This window comes from Anastrepha ludens, chromosome 3 (genome assembly GCF_028408465.1).
Source record: "Anastrepha ludens isolate Willacy chromosome 3, idAnaLude1.1, whole genome shotgun sequence".
Taxonomy (NCBI): Eukaryota; Metazoa; Arthropoda; class Insecta; order Diptera; family Tephritidae; genus Anastrepha; species Anastrepha ludens.
The window spans coordinates 3,383,415-3,403,290 of record NC_071499.1 but is presented as its reverse complement, the minus strand read 5'-3'; the positions used below and the strand labels follow the sequence as shown (position 1 = coordinate 3,403,290).

The 19,876-nt window shown below is 36.6% G+C and overlaps 1 protein-coding gene across 3 annotated transcripts in view; it reads right to left on the bottom strand.

Annotated features, from left to right (window-relative positions):
• The window catches only part of LOC128856873 (uncharacterized), a 114,571-nt gene that overhangs the window by 70,765 nt on the left and 23,930 nt on the right, over positions 1–19,876 (bottom strand). Inside the window, exon 1 of one of the 3 annotated variants that reach the window (XM_054092292.1) lies at positions 1,185–1,275. The exons of the other annotated variants lie outside the window; for them this stretch is intronic. Within the exon in view, the coding sequence (XP_053948267.1) occupies positions 1,185–1,248 (64 nt within the window). The 5' untranslated portion in view covers positions 1,249–1,275. Of the gene's footprint in view, positions 1–1,184; positions 1,276–19,876 lie in introns of those variants that run through there. 3 annotated transcript variants of the gene reach the window in all.

The window sequence follows — 19,876 nt, the reverse complement described above, 5'->3', positions numbered from 1 at the left end:
ATCCATGACCAATACACAACTGCAACTACGGGAGAGGATAGTATTGAGATAGACATTAAGCGACATTCACCGCGAGACTCTCATTAACTTTCCAAACGTCCGACCCCCGTGTGCCGCTATCGGAGTATAACCAACACCTATTGCAAACGAAGAGCTTAACCTGCCTCGTGAAACCCGCGTAACTTTCGTTCCCACTACAGTCGGTTCTACGTAGCCGGAACGACCCGGATATATATGCAGCCAATGACTGTCACTTCGACAGCATTCCCCGTATATTTATGGGGAATGTTTATGCTGATACAGTAACAACAACCCGTGTAACTTTGACTCAACTACGATCTGGATATTGTAGTAGATTAAACTCCTGCTTATCCAGAATCGACCTCGACATACTCAATATATGTGCGGCATATGAAGATACCACTCACGATGCTAACCTCCTATTCACATGCCCTCTTAAACCCACTCACCTCACACTCCTCTCCTGTTAGACGATGACGATCGGTGAGTACACCGCACAGGGCCTAGTGAACTACTACAACAACAATAACAGCCGTGAAAAATTAGCAACTAGCTCACTAGATTATTAGCATCGAATAATAATAGAATAGCTCAAGTATTATTACAAGTTTTTAGGGCAAGCTTCATCCACCCTTTGTCATGTTTTCCGACAAATGAGTGACAGATTTTTTTAAAGAAATTTTCCACGGGAGAAATGCACGCGGAGTTGCCTCTTTGTCTGTCGAGAGGCGAGAGCTGTAAGGAAAACCTGTGGTTTTATATTGGACAGCACCCACTCTTAATACTTAACGTTTCATTTATTTTGTGGGCTGCATTCAAAGAAACTGCTTTCTAACAGTTTATCAGTATGCAGGCATATATGAATTTCCTCATATCCTGTGGCTTGTTCTAGGATGTATAGCCATTAACTTTTTAATTTAAATTTACTTTAACTTTAAATTAACTTTACTTAAATCCTTTTATTTTTTATATCTCAAAATTACGGGAATTGAAATAATAATAATAATTCATTGTAGTAATTATAATAATAAATCAATTGGACGTACTTATGATTGGAGAAAATTGTTAGCATATTTATATTTATTTCATGTAAAGTAAATATAAACTAAATTAAGCTGAAAGTAAATTATTCTAGAATATCAAAGAATTATTATTTTTCTTACCATCCAGCATAAATTTGGAATTATCCTCTTCGCCTTTCGGCATCTCTTCAGTGTACACTTCCATTGTGACTCTCTCTTGTATTTTAAGTGCTAAGTGATTTTAATTTTCGAATTGTAATCAGATTTTCTCACTCGTTTGGTCTTGCGGCGATTTATTAGGTCGCATGCGTATGCACTTCTTCCACTACTACTCTAACACCCGCGATTGTTAATTGGTTTCAGAAATCGTGAATTACAGACACGCACAACCAGCCTGGCATTGATAAATTTAAGCTTCCATTTGCGTCTGTTTACGTTTGGTTTTTATTTTTACAATAATTACTACTTTGCGGCAATATTTGTTTACCTTTACCAGGCAGATTTCACGATTCGATTAAAATTTTTAAAACGTTTAAAAACATAAACTATGCATTCTTGTGTGTGTTTGTGCAGCGCTTGTGCCGATAAATATATTCACATAGTATAACTAGTTGACTTTGCGGAGATTACTTCATCTCGTTTCATTTACTTCATTTGGATTCATAAATTTTTTCACTTTTCATTTTGCGTTAATTTGTGCGTCACCTTGAATTGCAATGAATACACGAAATTCATCAAAGCTGCGAAGCACCAAAATTGTACTGACTTCTAGGTATACCCGTAGTAGCAACAAGAAATGCTGATTTAGCCTTTTCTTCTTTTTCATTCAATACCTGTTGAGTCAATTTGGCCATGCGCGTTAAGAGCAGAATAGATAAATAAATAGAAACTAAAAAGGAAAAAAATAAAAACCCAACGCATTTCAAATCTAACGGCAACGGTGAGTGACAAATAAAAGTAAATACTTAGTAGAGAACTTGTGTGCATGGAAATAAATGAGAAAGCAAGCAAATTTGAATGCCAAATGCGCAAGCAAACAAAAGACTTTGGAAGCAAACTCGCTGTGCGCACCGCAGCTTGTGCGACGCAGCGAAAAAACTTGTTGAATTGTGAACGTGTAAACTCCGCCCGAATGACTTCATAGCATATGTTAATGCGCCGTTTGGAATAATTTATATTCGCGCACACACTCAAACAGCTTATGAATGTGCGCACATGAACGCCATAAGTACCATAAGCAATTTGTCAACGTTTCGAAAGGAAATGCCACCACCCAGTGGATAAAAACCGTTGATCAGTTCGTGAATTTATTCCAATTTCTGTGGCTGTGTATGAGTTTATTGTGCGCATGTAGTGGTATCGCAACGAGCAGTGCGCATTCTGATGCATAATAAATTATGGATTCATGCATCGAACAATGGGGTGGACGTTCTGACGCTCACAGCAGAAGCACATTTTTTATTAAAATATGCGATTACCTTGAATAGCAAGTAGATGTTGGAACTTTAATGCGCCTATGCTCAGGTGAATTTTAGATACCAAATGCAAGATACAAACGTCAAACCGCACTGCAGAATTTGACAAACAATCGAACCTCAATCAGTTGGGGAGCACAGGTACATTGCACTCGCACACTCCCACACACACACACTGAGCCATTACGGCTATGCACTTATGTTGTTGTTATTTCATGTTAGTGCACGAAAATATGCCAGCGAAAAACACATAAAGCCTGCCATGTCCAACGCGCATACGTATCCAGGCCTTATGTTGTCCCGGCTTCGGTTTGATAGGGTGAAAGACCGCCGCAAGCTTCTATGTATGTTAATATCCAACAATGCAACAAATGCAGCTAAAAGACAACAAAGCAAAAATGTAGTTGTCGCTAAATTAGCAGTTGCAACACAGCAAAACAAACATCCAATTCCACTCACACACGCCCGCACGCTGCAACCAAGCGCACATGCAAGCCTACATATCGCCAAAGTAATAGAAACGGCCACTAACTAAGCGAGTGTATGTATCTACGAGTGACGCCAGACATGCAAACACCCTACTTGCGGCACGCAGGTACGCTGGTGTTCGAAAACGCCCAGCCAGTGGTTAATGCGCTTATTTGCCGCACTGTTACCCATTCTACTGCCGTCTGTCGCTCGCCCATTATACGATTTGTCTTTTGCATACAACAACACATGCCTACAGAGCTATGTACACATACATACATATACACAAGTATGTACTGCCATTTGTACACTCATGAGTCAACATCAGCAAAACAAACGGATCGATGAGCAGTCAGTCAGCCGAATGTCCACTTTGCTAAACGCTAACTTGGTGTGCTGAATACAAACACAGTATATACACACACACACACTGATACGCTCATGACATGTTCAACAAACAATTTTTCAAAATAATTTGAAATTCGAATCAATCGTCAACATGTTAATGTTATTGGTAATAATTATTTGTAATGCAAATATTTGCGTTTGTCGGTTTCTTGCTGTGGCCCAACGACAAGTCGAACCAGCGCTTTGTTGCGCGGATCTTTTACTTTTTCAGCAACTACCTTTCCGCTCGGTTTGCCGCACATATCACGCGCTAACCGCTTGACCGGCGCAACTCAAAATCAGAAATATTTATAAAATACTAATTTTCCTTACATATATAATGTTGTTGCTGTATATATATATACATAGGAAACGTCGAAACTAACGAAATATGGCCATGTAACAAAAACTGACTTGGAACTAACTTTAGATGTCCGTCTGATTTTTTCATGTTTGCTAGAAAAGTAAATTTCTGTGATGCGAACTAAACAATGTTTTTAAGTTGAATAAATTTGAGGAAGTATGTGCAATACAGCAAATTGAATCCACGAACAGTTTAGCCGTCTTTGTCATCTTTTTGCGAGCGAAAACATATTTTTGTTTATCGCTCCATTTCAGAGCTGCTGCACATTTCTCAAAATTCTCGAACCAGCTCTCCACACGAACCGGTGACTGACCATCGAAATTTCCGATTACACTATCAACGTTTTCTGTTGAAATTGGTGCTTGCTTTGTTTTTTGCTGCTCTTCTTCCTTCTGAAACTTCAACGTTAGAAGTTTTATTAGGTCGCCAATTTCAGTCATTTCTGCTTTTATTTTATTTTCTGATATTTCGTCGTTGGTTGCGTCGAGAAAAACTTCGTCGTCGACTTCAAACTTCTCTTTTATATTTTCTTCCAGTAAATCGATCTCTTCTGTTCCTGACCATTTTGCCCTTGCTATTGCTCGCTGCTCTCGGCTTGTTGGTTTTGTCACTTGCAAATTGGATTCGCCTTTTTGCATAGACATAAATTTTACCGTTTATGTTTCATATCAAAATATATATGCTACTTTTAACAACTTTTATGATTTTAAGCAACTTCAACTTAACCTTCCCAGAAAGTGTTTGTTCAAATTTAAAACACAATTAGAACGACTTTAAAAAAAATTAAAACTGCACGGTATTAGATTTTCCGAATTGGTTTTTTCTACTTATTAACCAAATTTTTATCAACTTTTATTCGCGATGGTTGAGCCCCCAAATGTAAGATAATATATTTAGTTCTTTATTCACGGAATTCAGTATTATAGTTGAAATATATAGGTAATTAAAAAGATGAAGAGGTCGGGTAAACCACGGTTTGGTACGGCACGTTTGTTGAACAACGACAACTTAAGGTGAACTCCTCTCTGCCTACTCTCCTACATACATATGCATATATATAATTGGAGCGTACACCCTTTTAGAAGGACTTACAGTTTCAAGCCGATTCCGAACGGCGGATATTTGTTATGAGGAGCTTTTTATGGCAGAAATACACTCGGAGGCTTGCCATTGCCTTTCGAGGGGCGACCGCTATTAGAAAAAACTTTTTCTTAGCGTTCTCTCTGAATTCCGAATGGAAGTCACGCACCAACCCATTCGGCTGCGAGGGTCGCCTATGTAACCCAAAGAAAAATTGGGTCGTTTTCAGGGTCCACAACTTGCGCGAAACTTTTAAAAACTTCTGTTTCTTTCATTTTTCGATACCACAAACTTTAGGTTCCAGAATAGTTCGGCTGAGTTTTAAATATCACTTTTTTTGTCCCAAACTGTTAACTATTATTATGAGCAGTTGCCTAAAACCAGAGTATACTTTTCCAAAAGTTTTCGACGTATTGAATCCAAATCCGGAGTCATCATATAATACATAAATAAATAAATAAAAATAAATTGCTCCGGTGGCTCAAGTTCCCGAGATATGTCAACCAGCCGCGATTTCGGCCTTGATTTCTTCTTCTTTTGAATATGTTCTCCATACATGTACGGGGAGTGCTGCTGAAGTGACACTCCTTGGCCGAATATATAGTAAATCCGGATCGTTCCGGTAACGACTGTCGGGGGAACGTTGTAATTCCCATCTTGTATGCGTGAGCCGCTAACAAATTGTAGCCTGCCATTATACCTACGATAGTTCTGCTGTGATTTCTAGACAGGGCTAGCACGAATCTGACGTATTTATCTGCATTCTATGTACACATTATGTTCGCGGAGTTACAAATGGCTAGATTATTCCACCTCCTGCCGTATTTTCATGTGCGCAGGTTTTTTAAAGGTTTCAGTATGTCGTTTTCTTGTTCGAATTGTATGTAAACAGCGCTTTTGGCAATCTCATCTACAATTTCGTTTCCTGCAATTCGCTTATGTCCGAGTAGCCAATAGATGTGTAACCGTCTGTGCGCGGCTAATCTCTCTATGGCTTCCCTGATCCTAAGAACGTTTTTAGGTGAAATTTCATGAGTTTATTGCCCTTATTGCCGCTTGACTGTCAATGTTTATACATATTTATGTTGTACATAAATTAGATAGTCAATAAAAATTGTGTGCTATTTACGTACAACCTCATGTTTTCGTGCATACTTCACATTTTCGAGCTTCCAATTTCATGGTAACATAAATTGTACAACACATTTTGTCTCAAGTGAAGTGAAAAGGAGACAAATTGGATTATTCCTTAAAAATACGTTTTTTTTATTTAACTTCCGGATTGCCATTTTAATTTATGCAAATTAACGGAAACGAGTTTGTTTTTAAGTAACTTTTTTATTCATTGCTTGTCTGTTTGTTTACTGCAGCTGTCTAGTTTACAAGCGTCAGTTACGCACGACGCTATTTGCAAAAATTTTAAATCTTCCGATAGGGTGATTAATTTTGTGCCACCTTGTATTATACGAAGTGATACTGAACTTACTGAACTCGCATTAACCGTTACATCATTATTGCATCTCTTTTCTCAATGCTCACACATGTAACTGCGAGTGTAAAGGTATCAAATTATAAAATATTTTAATTATTCCGAACATCGACGGCTGTGAGTCTAATTATTTGAATATTTGTCATCAGTCTAAGCAGCAATAAAAAAGCGATGCCAAGGCTACTGGACTGATAATTATTCCACATATGTATGTATAATACAAACGAACATACAAAAACACAAACACACAAAAGTTATTCTGCATCAATGATCGGCATTTGTCTCGAGATTCTCTTCGCATTTAGCTTATTGTTATTTACACACATATGTATGTATGTACAGCTATTTGCTATTTATTTGAAAGGAAATAAACGAACCTCGTATATGACAAAAAATTAATAAATAACAATGTCAGCAGCCGGCTGTGAAGATTAAAACGAAAGAAGTAAAATCCAAAAGAGTTTTCGGCTTGCGTTGCGTTATTTGTGTTCAGTTCCATACATTTTAAGTTGCGCTCTCCCCACTTCTTAATTTACTCTTTTGCCAATATGAGAATTTTGTTCAAATGTTGTTATTGTTGTTTTTGGCGCTTTAGCGCTTTGAAAAATATGCAGTTAAGGCAAAAGCAGAGCACTGAATTTAACGTCGCCATATGACCCAAATGCGAGGGAATAAAATAATCGCACTGCTGTGGAGCGAATTAGAGCTGTGGAGTGACCGCACATGAGTGCCAAGAAATATTTGCTTTTTGCTTATTTTACCAAATATGCTTCACTTTGCAAAGTTTATTGATTTGTTTGAAATAAAAAAGCAAATATAAAAATATGCTTGTTTTTAATTTGTAGTCAGTGGGACGAATGATTAGTGACAGAGTAACACTGATTTAAGTTTAGTGATTTATGGATAGTAAAACGATTGCACTGAAATTTTATATTTATAGTTGTATTGAGTCGCTAGCTAATGCTAGTAAAGAAATTTCTCTCCATCCCTCAGTCGCTCGTTTATTTCACAGACAGTCTAACAATTTTATTAGATTAGAAAACAATTTAGATTAGATTTTAATCATATGCAGACGCAATGCTTTATTTATATTGCGAGAATCTAAATGATTCAGTATTTAATATTGACTTACGTAAATGCAAGTAATGAAAACGGTTTTTCTACCCGTCTGTCCCTTTCATAAATCACTGGGGAACGAATGTGGTTAAGAAACTGCAATCTTAATGTATGTCATTTCAAAAGACACTCAATTTCTAGAATTAACTTCACGCAATTATAAATAAATACAAAAACCAGTTTAAGATACTTTGAAAAATAATAAAACGGGTATTACAGCTTACTTCAACTATTGTGGCACTTTATCCACCACCTAAATCGAAAAAAATTTACTAGTCTGGTTTGCCTACCCCAATACGTAAAACTGAAGGAAATTTAGAAATTATTGTTATATTCAGAGGGTGGAAAGAAATTTAACATAAAAACTGGCAGTTTCGAAGTCATTGAAACATTCACACAGGCTACAGAAGTTTGCATATAATTTACCTCATTTTAATTTTTAAACGTTACCGCCGTAGGCCCCAAAGCCCAAAACCTTTGGTGTGAAGTTCTAGCTTAAGAATTTGAGCAGACAAACAAGGCGTATTACTTATTTGGCATCTGTCAAATTACTTTAAACTTTCAATTTGTAACAGTGAAACATTTTCAAATGGCCTAAGCTGAATCTATTTACTCATGACTACAATTCATTGGAACCAAGTTCAAAACTAGGTATGGGCATAATACTTGAAAGGGCAAAACGAGTTGGTTCTAAAAAACAGGCACTCCTTGGTAGGCAATTGCAAGCTTCGGAGTGCATTTCTGCCTAGAAAAAACTTCTCATAAAAACCATCTACCGTTCAGAGGCGATACAAAACTGGTGGATGTCTGACCATTTGTAGAACAGCAGCAACTCGCCTACTCAAGTTGGATGAGTTTCTCGACAAAATACCCAACAAAAAGATATTTATATATAATATATACCCTCAGAATACCCGATATCGTTCGAAGTGATGAAATAAAATTCTACAAATAATGATACAAATCTTATCTCTAGCAAAAATTAAAAGAGATTTAAAATTTCCTTTTTATTTAATTTAAAGCCCCCTTTTAAATAATCTTTTTAGTTTTATTGTGTGGTGCATAAATACAAATACTATTTTATAGTATAACAATTTTCCGTGGATAAAGCAGAGTTCTTCAGGGCGACTTAAATTTGCGAAATTGTCTATCGAGATGGCAAAGCAAAGCCTCAAAAGAAGCTGAGATCTTTTAAATCTAAATCGGAGATCTGTGAGAATTAATGAGATTCTGGCAGCAAAATAACTTTTCTTTGACCACAGTCATCGTTTTTCAAGACTGGTAGATTCCATTACAAAGGTGAGATGGATCAAGGTTATATATACATATAAACATCTCTTGGCGCTTACATCCTTTGTTGAATGTTTGACCGAGCTCATTTTTCTATTTCTGGCGAGCGTCTCGATGTTGCTCCACAAAATGAGAGGGGCCTAAAATTTTATGTCGCAAATGGTTCTTTTATGAGGAGCTTTTTCCTGCCGAGGGACAACCGCTATTAGAAGCAATCTTTTTAATCATTTTGGTGTTTCGTATCCACAGTAAGTTTCGAACCCATGTAGGCAGTCACCCACAAACCCAAACGGCTATGGCTTACGCAGAAGAATAACAGGTTTCTCAATTTTTGCTTTTCCTACATTTTCCTCCTGGCACCTTTAGTAGCCGGAATAGACATATTTTAACTTACATTTATAAAAATTTTTCGAGTTTAAAATTTGTTAAATTTTTAAATGCGCACCAAACGCTTTTGCAGCCAATTAGCGTAATAGATCCAAAAAGTCGAGAAGACCAACTCTTCTCCATTTCACTGTTTCAAGCACTGAAGTTGTTTCGCTATTTAAAAAATCTTTTACTGAACTCTTGGTCTTTCAAAAGGGACGCCTAGATGTCAGAAGTGAGTAATTCCTAGACGGTACCCATTTTATATCATAGACCATTTTATCACATAGATCACAAGGGTTCGTAGTAATACCAGTGTTGTTGGAGTCGTGTTAAACATAGTTCTATGTCTTGGCGAATTTTAATAAACCGTTGAAACTTTTGTCAGCAATATCCTTCAGAGAAGCAAAGTATTCCGATCCCACGCAGTTGTAAAGAGTTCTGCTTAGAGCAGGGCAGTGGCAATGGTTAATGGTTAATGGTCTGCTCTAAGCAGAACTCTTTACTACTGCGTGGGATCGGAATACTTTGCTTCTCTGAAGGATATTGCTGACAAAAGTTTCAACGGTTTATTAAAATTCGCCAAGACATAGAACTATGTTTAACACGACTCCAACAACACTGGTATTACTACGAACCCTTGTGATCTATGTGAGATATATTTAGATCAGCCAGATATGCCTAACCTAACCCAGCCTAGTACTAGCCATTGCATGTAAAATCAGCAGTTTCCAGATTTTAAATGCAAAATAAGCGAACTAGTCGATTTGGCTGATGGGTCCTCCCCCTCTTGACCATGAAAACCTGTTTCGAATGAACTGAACAGTTCAATGTGTTGAGGTCCAATTACTTTGGCATATTAAATATTAGAACCCGTCGTGCACTTTGCAATGCGTAAGTTGTAAAGAAGCAATTGACGAATTCAAGTTTCTTTGCTTTTCTTTATATTCTTGTTGTGCTTTCCGAATACATATGTACATGTGTATAAGCAAAAACGCGAAGTGGCACAAATTACGAAAACAAATCAACTGTACATGGAAAACACGATATGATTTTTAATGTTCACCTTCAACAGCTTATCTAAAAAAAGGCTGAATCGAACACTTTTTTTTACAAAGAACAGTAATAGCAAAATAATTCCAATTTTATGAAATTACTTTATTGCTATAAGTGTAGTTTTTTTTGTTTTTGTTGTTCGTGTTTAATTTTTGGCTGCAATTAAACCGCCTATATGCACTAACAAGCAAACAAGCATACATATGTACATAAAGGGTCGTTCAAAAGACGCGCCTAGATGTTGTTTTAAAAGAAAACATGTAAAAATTTGGATTCATTCGGAATTCACTTTTTTATTCCAAACAAAATAGTATGTGTGAAAAAATAGTTTGTATTATGCGAAAAATGACGTAATTTAAATGTCTACGTCCATGAATACCCAATTGTTGGGAATGTCGAGATATCGTTAGTCCAGTTTTTGGTCTGCCAGCTCTTTATATATCCTCAACACAAATATTTTCTTGAAATCGATATCGACTCATTCGGATAATTATTTCCATCAAAAAAATCACAAATTTTGCGATATGTTGTCTTAAGATCGACATTTTCATCAGAAGTTTCAACAATTTTCAATTATTTGCCAAATGCCAAAAACGTCATTAAAAAAGGTAGCGTCTAGAAATAATTATCCACTAACATCTAAGCGTCACTTTTGAAAGACCCTTTACAATGCGGCTTTTAGCGAAAATAAATAACAGCAACGAAAGCAAAAAACCAAGCATGGGGCAAAGCGCGCGGAGGCGACAAACAAGTTCATCACAAGTTCAGGGTTATGATAGTCATTAATAAAATAGTAAACAGAAGTGTGTAGACACGCATTTACATGCATATGTTTGCTTGTGTATTCAGCTTTACTGAACTGAACTTTGGCCGCGTTCAGTGCTGTTTCACTTGCAATAGTAACCGTTTTTCATAAAATTCTTGCATTAATAACTCTCAATATATTTATTTTTTTCTACGCACTTTCCATTTAAACACTTTGCACTCAATGCAGTTTTCTTTACTCTCCAACACAGTTTCTTCGCACTGGCGCTGAAAATTGTACTCGTATGTACATACATATGTTGCCCTTCTTCGAACTCTGATTTGGTGAACGCTGTGTAAATATACATATGTGGGGCACGCACGATTAGTCTCTGCACAGCTATTACATGACATAACTTTCAACACTTGCCGTTATTGCAGCGAATTTTCAATTAATAAAATAGAAATTTTTTTAACAATTCACCATCAAATTTGTTCGTTCGTTAATTTATAAACAGCTGATTTTGATAAGATAGAAAAGTTCAAAGTGTAGATATGTGTACATACATATATCGTATATTCATATATTCACGCAAAACACGTGTACATATGCGCGACTTATTTTTTTTTTTTTTGTTGTGCTTTTTTGTTTTTTTGACTGCTACTTTTGCTGCATGGCATTGAGGAATGCGGACGCGCACAGACACAGCTGTAAGAATCGTGGCTTTAGTGGCGTCAGCAACAGCTTATCGTTAAGCTTTGCACCTAACGGGCACCGAAAGACTAAGAAAAGCACGCATTACGACTACAGTTGCCTGCCAGCGCATTCGCAAAACACCCACGGCACACAAAATGCAAAACATTTACACACATTTCTACATATAAGCTGTTGATAACAAAGACGACATAGTAGCCAATTGGCACAATAATCCGATCGCATTTACATATATATAAATGGTGGGGAAAAGTTTGCCCTGCCGTAACACAACAAAATAGGGTAACAGCCCTGCGTCTGCGACCGATATTAATAGCGAATATTCAGTTAGCGAATGATTTTAACAGTAATCGAGCACATATGAGTGAGTACTTGCAAACACAGCAAATGTTTGTAGTACCTATACAGCTAAGTATATAGTTACTCATATATGTGTATATATATAGAGAGAGAACGCGAATGGCAGCGCTCTTATCACGCTCACAAGGCGTCAGGTGAATAATGCTTCTATTGAACGCTCAGCTGCCCGCAGTTAAGCGCTTCACTGACTACACAAAGCCACATGCACACACACGAACACGCATGACTTAATTTTGCACAAGTTATCTTACGTTGGGGATACGCTCAGTCCCTTCCGCAGTTATCACCACAGTCCTAGTGGCCACTTGTCGCAGATATTGTTTGACTGTCGCAGCTGTTGGTGGAATACTGAGCTAAGCGCAAGCGCATTGTGCGTTGCTATGCCCTTTGAGGGCACTTTCAAGCTTTTAGCAACATTTACTGTATTGTGATACAACAACACAGCAATGCATTAGCACTCGTTAAAATAACAAAGCAAAACGTCAGGCTACTTAGCATGAATTTGATTGGTATGTACGAGTATGTATTATGGCATTTGCATCTGCTGTCTATTTGTGCGCTATTGTTGTAGTTGTTAGTTGCTAGCGTATGTTTGCTGTTAGTAGATACTTGTTGGCAACGTTCTAGACAGTTATGTTGCGGCCGTTTCGCATATTGCATTACAACTAGCAAAACAACTAACAGAAAAGGGCAGCTGCGGTAGCAGCAGAACGAGCACGCCAACAACAGCAATTGCACACGGTGCCAATAGGCAACACTTACAACAACAACACTCTCACAGTTGAACGTAACTTAAAAATGTATGCAATCCAAGCCGGCGTTGCCAACAAAACAAAACAATAACATTTTTTTTTATAATACTTTGAAGTAATGCATTTTTCGTATTGGTTTCGGCGAAGAATACGTATTTGTATGCATATATGTGCATGTACATGTATGTGGAGGGGCAATTATATTGTGAGTCTAATTAAAAACAGCCCACAGGTTATTCATTGGCCCATTTGCCACGACATCTTTTGAAACAATCCAAATTTCCTCCTGCGTATTTTAAGCCACTGGAGACGAGCATCTATTTGAGCCTTGTCAAGTTATGAGGGCTCCATTGAGAGCACAACAGGGCACTTTTAAATTATAATGCAGTGTTTTATGACTGCGCGCAGATTGAAGATTTTAAGAAAGATCTTTGGCCCAATAATAATGGATGACGGTACCTACAGAATTCGATTGAACTCTGAGCTGAATGATCTAATTCAGAACGAGACAGCTGAATGTTTTAGCAAGGCGCAGCGCATAAGATGGCTAGGTCATGTGATCCGTATGTCTGCTGAGTGTACCGTGAAGAAAGCCTTGACAGGAAAGCTAATGGGCGTGAAGGCCAAAGGCAGACGGAGGAACCGTTGGATAGACGCAGTGGAACACGATCTTAAGAAGTTGGGAATACGTAACTACGAAGCAACAGCTCAATAGCGACCGCTCTGGAGGAGCATTTTGAAGGAAGCTTTGAAGCACTCCGCGTTGTAATGCTATAAGAGAAGAAGAAGATTTTATGACGAAACCAATGGCCAAAGTCGTTACGCACCTAACTACACTTTTACTTGCAATTTAAAAATATATGTAGATAGTGACCCACATAGCTTCGCGGTAATACTCAAAAATACGCAGTTGACAGGTGCAAGCTCAAAAGCGGAAAACGAAAATTAAAATAAAAAATGTGAGAATTTTTGAGTCCTCTGATATGGCCCTTTTAAGTAGAACAAGAAGTAAAGGAAATAATAATATCACGACATGCATATTTACCTACATTTTTTTCACATTTTTTTAATCAAACTATATTATATTTTTTTCTGAAAATCAAATTTTTTTTAATCAAACATTTTTTTTTATAATAAATGGTCAAGTATATTTTTTTAGACATTTGTGAAGACAAATCGCAAGAGGAACATAAACAATATCGATCTGTAAACATTTTATATCAAATTTACGTTCCGTGCATTTTCCGTTGGGAGTCCACTGGCAATTTTCAAAGCGTTAGTAGCATTGGTAAGTGTTAAATAAAAAAAAATTAAAATAATAATTTTTTTTTGACACAGAATAGACTTCAGTGGCAGCATAAAAAAAGCCTATCTTTGAGTCATCCGATTCTACTACACTAAAACATACATACTTTTGTATGCAAATTAGCACAGCGAGCTTAAAAGTGCGTAAGTGATTCAAGTTATGAGCACATTTATTACTGTAAAGCTTAATTTGAAATGGCCAAACCATGTTTTTACAATCGCTGTTTAGTACAAATGGAAGTACCTACATTCGATTATTTATGCGCAATTCCAATGAACCCGGCGCGTTTCGACTGTAAGTACCTTCATATGTGTATACACACATCCGTACAGGTTATCGAAGACCCGTAAGTGGGTTTGGCATGTATTTGCATATATTTATTTTTATTATTTTATTAATCTATGTACATATGTACCATGAGGAAACGACCTAGTTCCAAAGTAGTGCGCTGCCCACTACGTAGAAATTTTATAACTTTTGCAATGGTACGTATTCAGAACGTTAAAAATTACTCTAATAATGCATTTCAGAAAGCTTCAAGTGTAATTGAACACATGTTAAATGTATTCCAGACAGTCTCAAATATTCGTTAAATTTCATCTTTCCCTTACAAAATTTTTCGCCGAGCGAGTAGAGAACAAGCGAATCGAAAGCGGCTAGTATCACAGTTGAGAACGAAGAAAAGGTTACAAACATCGCGGTACCGCTACTTGGCTCTCAATGAAGTTGGCAAAATCAGTTGTTGAGCTAACGCAGTTTTAGAGAGTTTTTAGAGCTTCTTTTTTCCATTATCCTGTTTATTTTCACTTGACCATCAAACCTAGATTAGAAGATGGTAAAACAGGGGCGGGAAACAATGAGCCTAAATTAAAAAAAGTCTATTCAAATGGGTTTTTACCCAACAATCTTCCAGGCAGAAATACAAGCCAACGAGATATATGTTCGGGAATATCCCTGTAGGAAAATAAGAGAAACCCACATTTACATACTTTCAGATAATCAGGCGGCTTTAAAAGCCCTTCTATCAACTATAATCACCTCAAAAATGCGAAATGACTGCCTGAAGCTTTTTCTCTCATAATAGGCAACTTCAACACAGTATTATTAAGTTGGGCACCTGGACATGAAGGGTATCACAGAAATGAAATTGCTAATCATCTAGCTAAAAAATGAACAAACTGAACTTTCTGTGGACTTCTAAAAGGTCGCACTAACGACTTTCTCAGAAAGTGGGAGATCAATAAATTCGTTGAACATTGGCTGAATTCTATCGGTCACCGACAAGTGAAACGCCAGACAAAGGAATTTCTGATAAGCTACTTTCGCTCAGCAGAGCAGACTTAAGACTTTTAAATTGCAACTTCACAGGCCACTGTAAAGCCTGAAATATCACTTAAACAAACTTGGTGCCTGTCTGAGACCATCACCTGCCGATTCTGTAAAATGGGCACTGAAAATTCACAACACATTTTTTGTAAATGACCTGCACTAGGCAAAAACCGGTTACACCACCTTGATGGTTGTACTATAGCACTCCAAAATTTATAATTTTTTTAATTTAAATGTATTTGTTAGACAAGCGAAGCATTTAATATTGATTTTTTTAACCGTAGTGGAAACTTATTGCACAGTAACAGTAACAGTGTTGGTATATGCGACAAAAAAGGTCGCTTACTAACACTCAACTAAAAGTGAACATACGAATTAATGTACGAGTGTACTTTCTTTTAATGAGATTTATTTCTGAACCTTTTCTATTTTAAACTTTGAAAAAAAAAATGGATAAACTCTCTGGATATTTATGTATATCAACTCATCAACGATTATACCGATTATCAACTATCAAGCGTATATCAAGTTATACACCGTGCTTCAAAGTTTCATAAAAAAGTTAACTATCAGTTTCAAAAATTAAGGCTTTTTATCACATGCATAATAATTGAGTCCACACGTCTGTATTATTGCGCGTTGATGTTTTTTCTCTATGTTTCTTATCGTATGTACAAAATTGATTAGTATTTATTAGCTTTGTTGTTGCCGTCGTTCGATTACGTGATGCTACCACACATTTAAATCTCTCTAAGATGCAATGATGCAGTCTTTCCACTCACCCGCACAGGAATTTTGTTTTTGTATAGAGAAAATGCGCAACACCAGGAGTGAGAAATATTAAACATTAACAAGAATTTGTAACCACTTCAAAGTTGCACTTTATTGTACCCAAATTGAATGGACCATAAATCTGCGTACCTTTTAAAGTTTTTTTCTTCTAGTTAAAAATCTGAAATGTCAGCCAAAAAGTGGGGAATTGTTAATGATTTATAGACAATCCGTGACTAAATCCGGAACTGGATGCACACAGAATATGCACAGCGTTCATGCTTACCACTCAGATATGAGTTTCTAGAGTGTCAATTTCCCAATTAGAACTCTTTTATCTCGAAAATATGATTTTTATTTGTTATTTATTTTTGCTGTAAAGCTTGAACGAAAATTAACAAAATAGCGATGTCAAAGAATTTTTAATTTTTTATATAATTCCTATTATTATTATTTTATTATACAATATTATTATCTCTCTTGTGGCTAAAAATTATAATTTTTTATTGTAATAATTATCATTATTATTATTGTATTATTATCACTATTATTATTATTGTTAAATTGTTAAAATCTCCACAGGACCTTAGAGAAACTTGTTTTGGGAAATCTTATACATGGACTAAATTTTTGTAGCTTTCAGCCCGAATATTTTTTGTGTTCTACGCCACTTCCATTTCCTTATAAAGAAATCATAGAACTACATCGGAAACATGGAACCTTTTCCTAAATAAAAAACAAGATCACAGAGTTTTTTCTTCTTTAGCAGTCTAGTAACTTGACGTAACTCCACAAAAAGTAGTCTAAAGGAGACGCATTGCTTGGTGAACACAGGCCAATTGGCGAAGTGATAGTTTCACAAATCATTTGCCTACAGACATCATCACAGACAAAAACACTTAGTTCATCTTCAATTTAAAAAAAAATATAGACCGGTGTTACTTCCAGTCTATAAACCAGTATACTTTTTCAGGTGCAATTGCGTCTCGAGAATCTCATGAAGATTATTCTCACTTAGTACATCTCAGTTTCGCTTCTTCACATGCCCATTTTGCCGAAAATCAGCCCATCGCATGTGTGGGCGAAGTGCACTGTGCAAGTTTGGCACACAGAAAGTGAATTTTGAAAATCAATATGTAGTTATTTACTTGGGTACTGTCCATATTTTGATAATTTGTGAGAAGAAAGAAATCTGAATTTGTAAATTCAATTTTTCTCGATGGACAATTAAATGGAGGAAAGGCATACTTTTGATCGCTTGACTTTGAGTATATAAATCAATTAATTTACTGTCTACTAAACGAAAAAAAAAGGTAAGAAGTCAGCAAACAATATTTTCTTGAGCAACGGAAATCCTGATTAATTTAAAAAAAAACATTAGCCATTCAAGGTTAAGCGCTTTAGCAAACCATAAATACTCGGAATAAGCACCACCGGCCGAATGTGCATATACATATATCGATTTTTTCCAAACGTCAACGAAGTATTTGTTTTTTGCGCAATCGAAACACGCAAGTTTCTTCTTTTTTTTTTTTGAGTTTCACAAGATTTTTTTTAAATGTTATATTTTAATGCTGTGGTCATATTGAGGCCCTATGTCCCATCAGGGAGGACAGAAATTAAGAGAGATGTTCGTATTATTTAATGCGATGCCATTTGTCTGTCGCGACATAAGCTGCTCATGCGAATCATGCAAATACATATGCGTAGGATGCACAATTGAGTTGAGTAACTGTATGTGCAACAATGCAACCACTTTTCTTCCAAACAGATTTTATTGATTTTTTCAGCGCAGTTGCCGGATGCTGCATTCGATTTTTTCTTTCGGCTGCTGCTCCAAATATTTAACACAGTACTTTTTCATTGATTTCGTCTGTCTTTCACTTCATAAGTATTAGCAACATCGCCTTATGCCCCGCATTACACACTTACTAAATTTGCACTTTTATTTTCACTAAATATGCATATATTTTATTTTTAGTATTTGAGAAGTTGGTGTATTGACAACACAGCCGAAAATATCATTCAGCAATGAGTATTATCAAATCCAGTGAGAAGCTTTAGCTACCGTGCCTTTGCATCGTGGCATACGAACACTAAACGCCCACCCTGAAAACACTTGCAGCGCAGCATAACTTACAACCCCGCTGCGTACACAAAAGTAGTTCCAATAAGAATGCTTAAGGGTGTCTGAATGCATGCACAGTGGGTATGATTTAGATGGGGTTATCTCAAAAGCTTAGATCAGTTACTGAACAGGCAGTTATCAATTCTCCGGCAGGCGTTGGTCAATTTCTGCGGGTGCATTTTTGCCATTAAAAGTATGAACAATCTTCATCAAGTGTCTTCGAACAATAAAAAATATTTTCATTTGATATTTTCGAGGCGTCAGTACATTTTAAATACATTCTACACCATTTACCGCTTTTTTTCGTTCTCATTTAGAGCTGTTGTTAAGACTTTACGACCAACTTTCAAATAGAATAGAACGAAAAATGATTTCTTAAGCAATCATGACGTTCCCTACGATTTGAAGCCCCTGTTGCTTCCTTTATTTCTCAGCTAAGGCTAATAAATTTCGAGTCCCTAAAAAAGAGAAGAACAGTCCTTTCGCTTTCGTTTATTTTCAGTGTTGTTAATCGCATCGCCGACTGTCCAGTTCTTCTAGAGCGGTTAAGTTTTAATGTTCCACAAAGAAGTCTCCGAAATTTTCACCGTTTTTATGGAGAGAAATGTAAGACTAAAAGTCTTTGCTCGCGTACTTCGAGGCTTTAATTCATTATCCAATTCCAACCTGCTTAATTTCGCTTTATCTATATTAGATCTAATTTTGTAAAAAATTGTAATTCATTATTGATTTATTTTGATTGCTAATATTTTAGTTGCCCTATCTGGCTTGTTTTTCTTTACATTTTTGTCTAGTCTGTAAGGTAATTTGTACTGTAGATTATTAAAATAAATAAATAAAACGAAATAAATAAAATAAGTCTGCCCTTCAGAGGTGGCATAAAACGGGGACCTTGATTTATAGGTCACCAAGACGCAAGCTCGAACCAAACTTTTCAACAATATTTCTCACAGCAAATTACAAAACATCATGAACTGTGTATTTCTAACAAAATGTGCTTAAATATTAAATAATTTCGCATTTCAGTGCAAACGTAGACATAGCTGACAATGTCTACTTTATCGAACTTAAGTTTTGCCGTTTTATGCGAGCTATTCCCCACGGTAATATGCAAACTTTGTGAGCGTAAAACAAATTTCATTGTACGTACGTAGGTGTGTTTATATACAAAATATGTAGAGCATACGTATAATAACTACCCTCGTAAACTGCCCTGCTCGGCTAACTGCTCTTCAGAGCAAAACTATTCGCTTAGTAGTGCTGCCAAAGCCCCGCAAAAGTTTTGCAGAAGCGCGCCTGCGCAGAAATGAGGGTGCATTTGCTAGACTCGTGCCCGGCAACTGCACGTCTTTAATCGAAGCGAAAACGGCTGCATTAGCACAGACCTTTTCAAGACATGAATATTCACACACACTTATGTGGGCACACAACTACGTACATACATGCAAAACGAACAGCTGCGAGTGCAAGTTTCATGGAGTGAATTTCTGTGGCCCTACATAAATATATTGATTATTCACCACCGCCTGGAGGGCTAAAAGCTGTAGTTGGCGTGTTATAGTAAACTGATTCCTGCCAAGTAGATATCCATACCTCGCTCCATGAATTTGTATTGGACGCGCATAAGAGCCAGTTTA